Source organism: Erigeron canadensis, chromosome 4, assembly GCF_010389155.1.
Source record: "Erigeron canadensis isolate Cc75 chromosome 4, C_canadensis_v1, whole genome shotgun sequence".
Taxonomy (NCBI): Eukaryota; Viridiplantae; Streptophyta; class Magnoliopsida; order Asterales; family Asteraceae; genus Erigeron; species Erigeron canadensis.
Genome location: NC_057764.1, coordinates 8,859,294 through 8,873,501, shown reverse-complemented (window position 1 = coordinate 8,873,501; position 14,208 = coordinate 8,859,294). Strand labels below are relative to the sequence as shown.

The 14,208-nt window shown below is 35.2% G+C and overlaps 1 protein-coding gene across 1 annotated transcript; it reads right to left on the bottom strand.

Moving 5' to 3' along the window:
• Positions 1 to 11,482: 11,482 nt before the first annotated feature.
• Positions 11,483 to 13,893, bottom strand: LOC122598336 (NAC domain-containing protein 92). Its single transcript, XM_043770929.1, has 3 exons — positions 13,697 to 13,893; positions 12,940 to 13,205; positions 11,483 to 12,055 (listed from the first exon to the last, which is right to left on the bottom strand). Exons 1-3 carry the CDS (start codon positions 13,848 to 13,850, stop codon positions 11,537 to 11,539), a joined length of 939 nt encoding a protein of 312 aa, XP_043626864.1. The 5' UTR covers positions 13,851 to 13,893; the 3' UTR covers positions 11,483 to 11,536.
• Positions 13,894 to 14,208: the final 315 nt, after the last annotated feature.

The window sequence follows — 14,208 nt, the reverse complement described above, 5'->3', positions numbered from 1 at the left end:
AATTGAGCTAGATTTAGATACTTTAGGTAATGAACTAGATTGAGAGTTAGATGAAGAAACATTTGAGTTGATTTCCAGAAGTTTCTCTTTGTTGTATTTGATTTTGGGAATGGTCTCAACTTGTTTGGTTTTGACATGCTTTTCAGAGGTAGGACACTTTGTTTTTAACTTATTGATTCTTGGTTTGGTAACAGTTTTTGGTTCAGTCTTGACGAGTTTGGAAATAACCCGTTTCTTTGAATAATATGAAGTTGGAGCTTTTGAAAACGATTTTGGAGATTCCTCTTTTGATTCAGATTTGATTTTGGTAGATTCAATCTTTTTCGCAATTTCAGAATCAAAAACATATTCTCCCTCCATGAATTTATCAAAATCATTTTTGGTGAATGGTGAAACCGGAGAGATTTTTGAAAAATCAGGAATCTTGTTTTCTAACTTCACACTATGGGTAATCTCAGGAATGAAATCAACTTGAACTGATACATCTTTGGTTTCACAAGAAATTAAAGTAAAAGTATCAACACCTATACTAGCACTAAGCTTAGAGTGAACAACTAACTCTTCAAGAGACTCACATGTGAAGAACCTAAAGTAGTACCATATCAAAACTAAACTATGCGCAAGTTCGTCATGAGTTAAATCAGATTGCACATAATCATCAGCTATAACAGTAGCAGCATTTTGACATGAACACTCAAGAGAATCAGTCAAGGTTTGGGTGGAGGAAACAATAGATGAAACACAAGTAGCCTGGGTGGAATGGTCTACTAAAGCACTTAGGTCAGTTTGAGTAGAAACATCCATACAAACTTTCTTAGTATCCACAACAACTAATTTATCCTCCGAATTAAAACTTTGAGACTTAAGTTTTTCAATTTCATTTTGTTGAGATTTCACCGTTTGTTGCAAACCTTCTATTTGTTTTTCCAAAATGGTAGATGGAACATACATTTTAGTAGATTTAGGTGAATTACCAACTGACTCTTGATTTTGGAAATTTGATGCTATTTCTTCCAATTTGAAAATTGAAGATTCTTTCGAGTTATTTGAAGCATTAATAACATCATAGTTAAGCAAAAAATCATTTTGTGGTAATTTTTCAACTTCATCAGTCTCAAAATCGTCATCCAGCGGACGAATAAACTGTTGTACCATACCAAGGCGAAGAAATTTTTCATCATACAAGGGTTCGATTTGTTCTTTGGCTTTTTGTAATGGAGAGATATTCTCAAATCCCAACCCATGAAGAAGTTCCGATCTGTCAATATTTGACTTGTTGAAATAGGTGGTAAAATCCAAAAGAGGGTTTTGTTCGACTTTATATAACTTCTCTTGATAGAAAAGTATATTCTTTTTAAATTCCTCTATTTGGTTTTGAAGAGTTTCAATCTCAACGCCTTTCAAAAAACAAGTATGATTTAAATCAGAAATCTTTCGTTCAAGTTCAATATTGTTAGGTTTGGATTCTAAAAGTTTCTTGTTAAGAATATCAACATCCATTTGTCTTGCATTGGCCCGAAGCCACTCATTGGTCTTTTGAATTTCAAGATCTTGATTGGATTTTTCAAGATCATGAATGGTCTTTTCAAGATTGTGACATTTATGTAATAACTTAGAATCAGGAGATGCATTCAACTCACACTCTTTAACCAACATTTGATCTTTGTAGGTTTGAAAATCTTGTTTAATAGTATCATAATCAAAAAGTAATTTCGAATGTTCTTCAAAGAGTTTTGAAAATTCACTTTTAGAAAATGAGATACTATTTTTCAACTTCTTGTTTTTGTTGGCTAAAGACGTAATATGAGTTGTCAAGTTAGATAAAGCTAAATCAAACGACTCTTTATCTTTGACTAAAGAAAAAGTAGAGTGTAGATTTACCTCATCATTCGGGTACTCATCATCAGTGCTTGGCCATGAATCACACATTTGCAGAAAGATCTTCATCTTTATCATCTGATAGCAAAAGCCACTTGTCATCTTCAGCTAGTAATGCATGACCAGCTTCCACTTGCTTTGCTAAAAGCATCTTCTGCTTGTAGTACTCATAGTTTCTCTTGCGGGGTTGTGTGCAATCAATTGCAAAATGACCAGGAATACCACAGTTGTAGCACTTTTTATCAGAAGCTTTCCCTTCTCAATAATTTGTTTGTCATAACCTTCAAATTTCTTTTCCACATGCTTGGATCCACTTGATTCACCTTGACCATTATTCTTAGAATGATAGTGTTCCTTCTTGGGAAATGCACTTGTGGAAGAGGTGCGGAGATTGTTGTTAGTTGGCCTCGCTTTGTAGTACTTTTTCTTGAAATGATTGGTAACTGCGGCAAGAGCTTGATATAATTCGTCAGAAACACCATCTCTTGGAGCCAACTTATCATCTCCCTCCTCATCAGACGAAGAACAACTACCATTTTCCATTTAAGAGTTTCAGAAACCTTCTTTTCAACAATTAATGCCAAAGGATCAGAAGATAGAACTTCTGGCATTTTGTTCGATGAAGCTTTGTTTAGTACTTGATGTTCATTGAGTTTGAAGGATTCATGAAGATTATGGATGGAGAACTTGGCCAGATTTTGATGTTGCTTAATCTGAGTTCCATACTCTTCCCACTCAGGACCAAGAGCTTTGATGAATTTGATGTTTAACTCCATCTATGATTTCTTGACATTGTTCTTCCTAAGTTCATTTATGACATTGCAAAATCTACAATAGACAGCCTCTAGAGATTCATTTGGCAATTTGCTGAAGTTGTCAAACTCAGTCAACACATTTGTCAATCTAATTGTTGAAGTTAGGTCAGATCCTTCCATTTGTCTTGCCATCTCATCCCATATCTCCTTGGCTGTATCATAAGAATCAACAGAACCATAGATTTCATCTGGCAGTGCTTTGTATAAGCATGATCTAGCTCTGTTATCTGCAGCTGTGCGATCTTTTTGTTCAACATTCAAAAGATCAAGAGTGAGTATTGCACCAGTGGTGGGATGACGATGAACTGCAAGTCCATTAAGGATGGAATCTTTAAGAAGGTGACCATTTGGTTGACATTCCATATAATCCATGAATCTTTTCTTCCATAGTCCATAAGAACCACAGTAGAGAACTAGAGGTCTTGTGTCAGAACCTAATGCCAAAGCTTCACGAGAAGCCATTAGAAAGAGATTTGAGTTGGAACTTGAATTGAAATGAAAGTTGAAAATTTCATAAGATGAAACGATCTTGGGAAGAGCGTCTTAGGACAAGATCGTCTTAGAAGAGATCGTCCTAGATGAATGAAAGTAAGAATGACTTGAAACAAATCGTCTTGAGTTTAAGAAGAATGAGACGATTCAAAGAAGATCGTCTTAGGATTAAAAAGAGTAAGACGATTTAGAGAAGATCGTCTTGAGTTTAAGAAGAATGAGACGATTTAAAGAAGATCGTTTTGAATGAAATTTGATGAACTTTGGCTAAGTATTGAATGAAACTGAAATTGAGAAATGATTTTGAGTTTTGGAAATGGAAACTGAAAAGGAATTAAAGGAAATTGAAAATGAAATTGAAGTATAAAGAACTTTGGAAATGAAACGATCTAAAAAGAGATCGTCTTGGAATTTTGATCAAGGAAATGAAACGACGTTGTGAAGATCGTCTTGGAAGACTTGGAAAAATTTTTCTAAGTATTTTTGAAAAATTTGGACAGAGATTTGATTTGAATTGGAATAAATTTGATTTGAGCAAAACCAATCAATAATGACCGGTTACCCAGGAAGTGTGTGATTCCCAATCACAACAACTTCAAATGATCAACCACACCAACTCAACAAACAACAGACACTGAGACGATCTTGGTCAAGATCGTTTTAGTAGTCAGGTAACTGAGACGATCATGGCAAGATCGTCTTAGTTTCTGCCAATCTTTTCAAAGTAAAAATACTTTGAATTTTTGACCAAACCAATCCAAAATGGATCAGTTAGCCACAAACAACACTTTTCCAACAACCACACTTGCTAGAACGATCTTGTGAGGATCGTCCTACAAGCCACAACAAAGAATGTATCAAATATGAAGAATCAAACACTGAGACGATCTTGTGAAGATCGTCCTAGTGAATATCGTTTGAGGTCGTCTTCTCCAACAGAACACAAAGAAGAAACTCCATTGATGAATTTTAATTCTTCAATAATTTTTTATTCAGAAGGAGTTAGAACTTGAAATCACTTGCAAACTGTTTGTTTTTCAGTCCGCAACAAATCTTTAAACATAATTCAGCTTATAACACAACATAATCAAAACCCAAATTTTAGCGCCAAAAACCAAAAATTTCAATCTAGAGATTTAGATCGAATTGGATTGTAAAATTCAACAGGAATACATTTTGAGCTATGAGGAATCGATTGGTGAACAAAAACTAATGATTTTATGCGATTTGAATGAAGAATTATAATGAAACAGGGACAGTTTTTGAGGAAATGGTTTTGAATTGATTTTGAATGAAAATTGAGATCAAAAACAGTTATGGATCGATATCAAAGTGATGTTTTGCTCTGATACCTTCTGTAACAACACGATTTCTGCTAATGATTCAATCTCAACAATGGCGGTTCAAGTGTGTGTGTTCTTGGTGTGTTTAGTGTTTGTGATTTTCTAGAGAGAGAGAGAGAGACGATCTATCTGTGTTGTATATGTAAAAATGGATCAAAGGCTTATTGGTTGTTGTTGTTATGATTTCTAATGTATTGAGGGTATTTATACTCTAATATTACAAATTATCCTTATTGTCATATCTAACCCCTCAACATTAGAAATCATTTCACCATGTCTAAACAACAATTAAGTCCACTAACTTAAATTACAATTTATCACTATTTTTGGATTTCTAACACCTTCTTGAGTTCATTTGGGTATGCTCATACAAACATCTTAATTAATTAATGAGGGCGCCAAATTGTATCATACTTCGGTTGCAAATTGAAGGAACAAATCATATATTGACTATAAGTGTCTGGCCATGTCATGTCTTGACATTTCTGAAAATAGCCCTTTATTACTACCTTGTTCAGGACAGTTAGGAACTATATCTAAAAATGCAATCCACACATGCATAACTCACTTATATCTCAAGTCAAAGGATAAATAAAGTAACCATTTCACGAATTTCGTTTAATGACGATGATCCATAAAATGATAATTCGTTGTGTGGGGTAAGTCTAATATTCATTTTGAATATCATGTGAGTTTGGTACGAAATCCTATCATCTTCAAAATATTCCCTTAAATTTTTTCACCAATCTCTCACAATTGTCTTACTTTAACTATATTCCCATACAATTAATCGACAATAGACTATTTAGAATATTCAATTAATAGTCATGAATTTAAACATGCAAATATAGGACACAATTATTAAATAAAATGAAATTACTTATAACGCATATAAAAAATTCATTTAATGCAAATAACAATTGTTTAACATTTCATTTTCTAAATACCAAAACAGATTTACATGATATAACTAGCAATATCTAAGACCAACGCCTCCAGCATGCTTATTGAGCTTTCCTTTCGCCAATGCCTTTGTAAAATGATCCGCTAGATTATAATCTGTTTGAACTTTAAGTAGTTTGATTTCACGCGATTCGATTTGCTCACCAACGTAGTGATATCTTCTTTGGTAATGTCTGGCACCTTTTTGAACCCCAGGTTCATTGGCTATGATAATTGCACCGCAATTATCACAATATAAATCCATTGGAGTATTATTTGATGGCATCACATCAAGTCCAGAAATAAACTTGCTGATCTATACAGCTTCCATGGCCGCATCTGAAGCAGCTATATACTCAGACTTTGTAGCAGACATAGCAGCTGTAGATTGTTTCTTGCTCTTCCAATCTACTGCACACCTCCATTTAAAACGAAGACGTGTATGACTGAGATTTTGTATCATCTTTATCAGTCTGAAACCCAGCATCACAGTATCCAGTTACCTTAAGCTCAGCATCGGGATTTCCTCCATACACCAAAAACAATTCTTTAGTAGCACGCATGTACTTAAGAATGTTCTTTACAGCAGTCCAATGATCCTCTCCCGGATTTTGCTGATAGCGGCTAACTATATTTTGCGCAAACGCAACATCAGGTCTAGTGCATCTTACCGCATACATGATAGAACCCACCGCCAAAGCATAAGGAATTCTTTTCATATGTTCCACCTCTTCAGGTGTAGAAGCACCATTCTTGCTAGATAAGTTAAGTCCCTCTTGCATAGGCAAATTCCCGCGCTTAGAACTTTCCATCTTGAATCTCTTCAAGATTTTATCTATATAAGCACTTTGACTTAATCCAATCAACCGTTTACTTCTATCTCGATAGATCTTGATTCGAAGTATAAATGCCGCTTCACCCAAGTCTTTCATAGCAAAACACTTTCCAAGATAAGATTTAACGTCTTTCAACATTGGAATGTGATTTCCCACTATCAATATGTCATCGACATACAAGACAAGGAAAGTGACATTACTCCCACCAGCTTTGCGATATACTCATGGCTCATCAGGATTTTGAGTAAAACCAAACTTTTTGATCTCCTCATCAAACCTTTTATTCCAACTCCTTGATGCTTGCTTCAATCCATAAATGGATTTTTGAAGTTTGCATACTTTGTCGGGATGTTCTGGATTGATAAAACTTTCCGGTTGTACCATATAAACTTCCTCGTCTAGAAAACCATTCAAGAAAGCGGTCTTGACATCCATTTGCCATATCTTATAGTCATAGTACGCTGCTATGGCCAAGATGGTCCTAATAGCTCTAATGTCCGCAACGGGAGAAAAGGTTTCCTCGTAATCAACTCCATAAAGTTGAGTATAACCTTTTGCTACAGGACGAGCTTTATAGGTGTATACATTTCCATCCATTTTAGCCTTCTTTTTGAAGATCCATTTACACCCAACGGTTCTACCAATTGGTGGAAGATCAACCAAGCTCCAGACTTGATTATATTTCATGGATTTCATTTCCACATTCGCAGCTTCGAGCCATTTGTCAGATTCCGGATCTGATAATGCAGCTTTGAAATTAGGAGGTTCATTCAAAACCCCTACTTCGTGTTCTTCAGATTCAATCATAAGATTTAATCTTCCACGAGCACGTATTGTCCTTGAGGACCTACGAAGTGGAATCGCATCATCTTCAACTTGATATTCATCTAGAGATTTATCTCTTTGAACATTTTCCCCCCCAAGTTGAAGATCCCTAGTGCTTTCAGAAGTTGACACATCTTCTTGATTTTCATCAAGTTCAACAATCCTCCCACTGTCCTTTTGAGATATGAGTTGCTCTTCAAAAACTTCAGCAAAACGATATACTTTGACAGTATTTTCCTTAGGAAAGTAGAAGTAGTAGCCCATTGTTTCCTTTGGGTATCCTACAAAGATGCACTTAACTGATCTAGGTTCAAGTTTGTCAGGCGTATCTTGTTTCACGAGTGCCTCACATCCCCAGACCTTTATGTAAGACAATTTGGGAACACTCACATGCCACAATTCATGAGGTGTCTTGTCAACCTTCTTGGTTGGAACCATATTGAGAATGCGAACAGCAGTCTCAAGGGCATAATCCCAAAATGAAAAAGGAAGAGTTGTATGATTCATCATATATCGGACCATTTCCAACAAGGTTCGATTCCTCCGCTCCGAAACACCATTATGTTGAGGAGTATATGGAGGAGTGAGCTGTTGAATAATTCCTGTTGACTTAAGTATTCACCACCGCGATCCGACCGAAGAATCTTGATGGTTCGACTGAGTTGATTTTTTCTACTTCACTTTTAAATTCCTTGAATGTTTCAAAGATTTCATGTTTATGCTTAATCAAATAAACATAACCATAACGACTAAAATCATCCGTAAATGTGACGAAATAGCTAGCACCTCTCCTTGACACATGCCTAAATGGGCCACATACATCCGTATGTATTAGTCGAAGTAGCTCTTTAGATTTTTCCGGTTTATTTTTGAAGGATTTACTTGTCATTTTGCCCGAAACACAAGAGACACATTGATCAAATGATGTTTCATTTGATTGTAAGACACCATCCTTTTGAAGTCTCTCAATGCATTTCTTGCCAACATGAGCAAGTCGACAATGCCAAAGATAAGTCGAGTCCGAATCACAACCATGCATTTCAATTTCATAAATACCATCACAAGCAATAGCATTAAAATAATGAACATTATTAAGAAAAACTGAAATTCCATAATCATTAAAAACATTAACGAATCCGTTGTTTTTCAACAAAGAAACTGAAATGACACCTCTAGTAATAGAAGGTGCATAATGACAATTGTCTAAAATAATTATTAAACCACTAGGTAAAACCAAATGATATTCGCCAATTTGTTCAACAGCTGCCGGTGGCCATTTCCCACGAACAGTTGTAAAGATCCCGACTTCAGTTTCCTTCTCCTTCTAAGCCCCTGTAAAGAATTACAGGTATGAGTACCACACCTGGTGTCGTAAACCCATGAATTTCGCTTAGAAAATGAATATAATTCAATTGTGAAGATACCTGAAGTACTGGCCGAACCAGCTTGCTTTTTCTTCTTCAACTCAGCTAGATACTTTGAACAATTTCGCTTCCAATGTCCCATTTCATTGCAATAATAGCAAAGTTGGTTCTTGGCTGGATGTTCCTTTTTCGTCGGAGGGGTCTTCTTAGGTTTAGGAGTAGCAACTTTCCTCTATCCTATTTGCCCTTTCCCTTCGGTTTCTTATCTTTTTGGACCCTTCCCCCTTGATCGTGAGAACTTGGGGGGTAGCAGATTTCTTTGGAAGCTTCTTTTCATACTCATTTGCCATGGCATGAAGTTTAGCAATGGTTTTCTCCATGCTATGCATAGTATAATTGCGCGAAAAATATTCAAAGTCCTTGGATAAAGACTTGAGAATCATGCCAATTGTAATAGGCTATAGATAAGCATAGTTCAACCTTTTCAATTGCTCAAAATACCTCTTCATTTTGAGGATATGAGGACTGACCGATGTTCCTTGTTCGTGTCGCAAGTCATGAAGTTGATCAGCTAAGTCAAACAACTCCACTCCGGCTTCTTTTCGTACATAGACTTGAGTTCAGTGAGCATGTCACAAGGAAATGGGTGCTCAAATTGCTTTTGAGGTTCAGCATTCATGCTTCCCAACATTAAACAAGCGATTTCATTATGTCTATCATATTCAGAAGCATATTCCGCCAATTGCTCAGTAGTAGCATTGGCGCCCAGAACAGTGGGTCTCTGCTCTTCAAGGATATGGTATTTTCCCTCAGCTTTTAAAACAATCCTTAGCTGACGATACCAATCATTGAAATTAGGTCCATAAAGTTTTTCCCTTTCAAGCATCGACCTAAAATCCGATTGATGATGTATGTTCTGAGTAGGATTTGTGGTTGCCATTCTACAAAACAGACAAAAAAGTTCAATTATCGGTATTTTTGAAAATTATCCTTAAGAAATGTAATTTACCCTTGTTAAATTTATCTAACAAATTACTTTCACTAAGGCTAGGATCCAACTTGACATACAATCATTTCATCTGTATTCAAAAGGTAATCGTGAAAATGATAATTGCACTTTGCAGCTCCTAGAATTATGGGACTTACAAAATACTATAAATGGGTATTAAGTATTTTGTAAACATGTTTTGTCCCATCTTATTCCACGGGTCAAGGATCTCACCTCTTAACTCGCTTTAAGTCGCCCGATTAAGAACATGTAGATAGTCCACCACCGTCTCACGACGAGTGGTAATCTACCTTGAAGGGATACAATTCACCTAAGTCTCTCGCAGAGCAAAAAGCACTGGCAAGTGTTCTAATCAAAGTGGGTGGCAAAGACTTAACTTTAAATGGGTAATGCATTTGATGTGAATCAAAAGTTTATATATGAAGACTCATGCACAATCTTCATAACATAATATTTTAATAAAACTTTTGTATAGTCATAACAACACGAGAGAGCTCGGTAACTCCATTTGAACGCACAAAGAAGCGCAAGGGCAAAGGTTTGCGATGAACTCAATTAAAAACCCACCCTTTTATAAAGCTAGCGCACTCCGACTTATACCTCTCTTAGAGTTAGTTCAAATGGGTGAATCGGTGTATCTCAAGTTTGTAAGACTCCAATTTTATTACTGAAATCTCTTATTTCAATAGTTCTTAGTCAAGTTTATATTTTTCAAGAAAACATTTTTGCATCACCTTTATACAACTTTATAAAACAATACAAAATTAATAAACTTCCTAATTACCGAACTAGTTTAATCAAATAACAAATTAAGGTAGGCCACCTAAACATGGTCACTATGGTTCATGCATATGTTTAATTTTTGCCTCCCCTTTCCGAAGAAAAGGACCACATACATCAAGTTACCTTGATTGTGTACTAAACAATTTAATTTATCAAGTAATATCACATAAACACATAAAGTATGCTGATTGGAAATTTCCAATAGCTTGACGACCAGTTTACGACTGCTTCTGGTCCGAATCAGCTTTCGACCAAAACTATAAAGTTGTAGCCCTATGAGTCGACTATCTACAGTCCGAAATTCGACTTCTTTTATCAAAGCTTCCAATAATATTAGTTAATATTATTATGATGATGAATAATGGTCTAAAGTAAAACCCCTCTACAATCGCACATTAGACACCTCTTATACTGTATGCTAGTACCCGAATCACGAACCGAAACCCTTGTTGCTAACCCTTTTGATCGACTTAAGCACTAAACCCGAAAAACCTTTTTCTTGCTTAAAAACCGAAAACCCTATGGAGAGGGGGTTATCGGTCAACCAAAGAGAGAGAGAGAGAGAGGTTTTTCACAATTAGATTGTATTGTGAATGTATGTGAAAACCCTTGGAATTAGCCCTCTATATATTTATAGGCAATTATGTAAGGTTTTAAACTTGGTGGAAAAGTAATCCCAAGGGGATTTACCCTTGAAATTTTCGGCCCCCTATGGTGGAATAAGGAAACAACTCGTTTTCCTTATTTCAATCCAACACCTCCTCTTTAATAAATTAAATACATAGTTAATTAATTCGTGATTATTATATTTAATTAATATATTACTTTAATATACTAATTAATGATATCGAGTTACCATGTCATTTCGTGTGACCCCATAAGTTTAAATTATTTTCGGACATATATACATGATCATTTTTCAAACAGTTCCTTGATCAGTTAGTTTCAATTTACGTACTAAATCCTTGGGGACAGATCATTAAACATTTGTTGTTCCCACATTGAAACTTATTATATTAAACATTGAAGTTAAACCTTGACTACAATAATATGACAATACACAATTAACAGCCACATTATTTTTCTGTCAGTTAACAATCAATACATTTATTATGCCACCTCTATACAACCTAAACATGACTCTATCCAAAGAAGCTTGGTTCACTTTCAATTTACTCCAAATTTATACATCTTGATCTAATGCCATTATGAATGATAATATGTTAGTCCCAAATGCTACAGAATAAACCTACCACATGGAGTCCAAATTGAATGGTTGCTCCTGTTGTTGCGGCTGTTGTTGCTGCTGCAGAGATTCGTATGTTCTAGCGGAAGAAGCTTGTAAGCTTGGACTTGCCTCATTTATGTAATTAGGATTTCCTTGTTCCATCAATTGATAATCGAAGTTTGCAGCTTCTCTTTGTTGATAACTTCTAAGTTGCAATGCTTTGATAAGCAACGCGTTCATTGAAAGATTTGGACTAAGCAAGCTAGATGGCCAAGCAAGAGATGGATGGCTGCTTGCCAAACTCATATTCAGATTCATGTTTGTGTTAAGGTTGGTTTCCACACCATAACTCTGAAGCAAAAGATTACTACTAGTTGATGTGGAAATGCCATTTAAGTTTGGCAGCTCAATATCGCCATAGTCATTCGTCATCATGTTAGTATCACAAGGAGAGTCCGTTGACTGTGGCGATGACACTGAGGCCATTGGCTTTTTAGCTATTGTACTTTTCTGAAAGATTCGACAAACTACCCATTCCTCCTGTAAAATGTACGTATAAATATATCCTCTTTCTTCACAGTTAATAAGATCGATCACCAATAATAATGTCTGCTAGCTAGTTGGAGGATATAAGGTCGCAGTAACATGTATTACGCATTTTTTAATGAGGTTCATCTATATTGATGAATTTATTTTTCTCAATGTCAACATCCATGGATCTAATTTAAACAAAATAGTCACGAATTCATTTCCATTTTAACTAACTTTCTCTATGTTTGCAAGTTTACGATTGGAGGTTCACGGAATCACGTACTAGACATATATATATCAAACATCGATTAAAAGGGTCTAATTTAAAAGATGGATGCAATATATGACATACATTTAGCTAACTTGCTGTATTATAATTTGTTGATGATAACTTATGTCTTATCAATTTCTTCCAAATTAATTATTTGTCAAATTTTTTATGCATATTAATTATTTATTGATGAATGTTCAGGTGGTAACATATATATATGTCACAAAGGTGAGCTCATCAAGTCGTCTAGTCGTTGCATGAGAAATATATGAGCAAATGAAAAATGATTCGTAGAAATAATATTTACCAATTATGTCTCTTTACGTAATACTAATAAATAATAAAAGTACATAAAGAAGCTGAATTAAGGAGTATTTACCATGCATGTAGATATATATGATATCATGAAATTTGGAGGGAAGAATACAATTTTTGAACTGTTTGGAGAATTTGTATTATATAAAACTTAACTGCGGTATAGTCTACTATATTGTAAGTACCCACCCCAGCTATTTGACACCATATATGACTCAAATATGCATAACTTCTTGTTTATGTAAATAATACTGTAATTAAAAACAAAAGTCAATCACTTGTTTTCTTTAAAGATACGTGGACGTACCTTGCTAGCTTTGAAAGCATGTGTAGTTTCAAGTCTATATTCATGCATCACCCAGTTGGTTTTTTCACCTTTTGGGGCTCTACCCCTGTAGAAGACCAGGGTCTTCTTCATCCCGACCAACATCCCGCCACGAAAGATTTCTTTGTCCTTTCCTGTCGTCTTCCAGTATCCAGCCACAGTCGCACGGTTTGTTCTTAGCCCTGTTGGGTATTTTCGATCCCTCAAACTGAAGAAATACCATTCCTTTTCTCCCATAGAAGCTTTGGCTGCGCGCATAAAACAAACTTAATTATGACATTCACGTACGATTTTCTTTATTTGAAACTAATAGAACTTAAAAAAAGCTTCATTTTCAATTTTACGTATTCATAATTAATTTTGGAAAGAAAATGTGGCACGTCACACAATCTAGTAGTTGTGACCCAAACTTGGTGGTGGTTGTTGTTGTTAAGACTTTTCAAAGATCAAAACAAAGTCAACGGCAGTTTAAGGCTGAAAAACTAAGCAAAAAAGCTATCGAAGTAAAACTAATACTAATCCAATTAAACTTAATAGCAAAAGTATTATCAGCAAAAGCTTGAAATTTAAATGATAAGTAAGTTAGTTACTTTTTACAGATTACAACATTAAATGATGAAGAACTAAAGATATAGTGCCAATGACCCCTAGCCCAATTGATTAATTGACATAAGAATATGAAGCTAGCATGCATATATATATGTATATATATATCAGTAGATACATGAATCCAGCATACCCGGGAGGTCCCAAGGTTCACATTTGTTGAGATCGACCTCAGCAACTGCTTTTGAGGTAAAAGTGGAATCGGAGACTTTCGGACAGAGATAATAAGTGATAAGTTCTTCATCAGTTGGATGGAATCGGAATCCGGGAGGAAGACCTTCTTCCATATATCCTTGATAAATTTTCCACGTACGGCCGTGCTATGGAGAACAAATTAGCTAGTGTGGTTGGATTAGATCGAGAACGGATGTGATATATTTGGGTTTCTATAGAGCTCACAACCTTCACCAACAAGCAGCCCTCTCTTGATTAGTCTTCTTCAAGTTTGATTATAACAGCTAACTCTTTGACAAAGATGGTTTGGTAAATAGTGGATAATTATGCTTTTTGTCGTTTGTTTCTAGTGTCATTATCCATCCTTAATATTGGGTTATTTAGTTGTAATGTCCTTGATAATAATAAAACTAATAGGATTTAGTCAATTAATCTTATTTAATTTCAACTTAATGGTGTCCTACATAATAA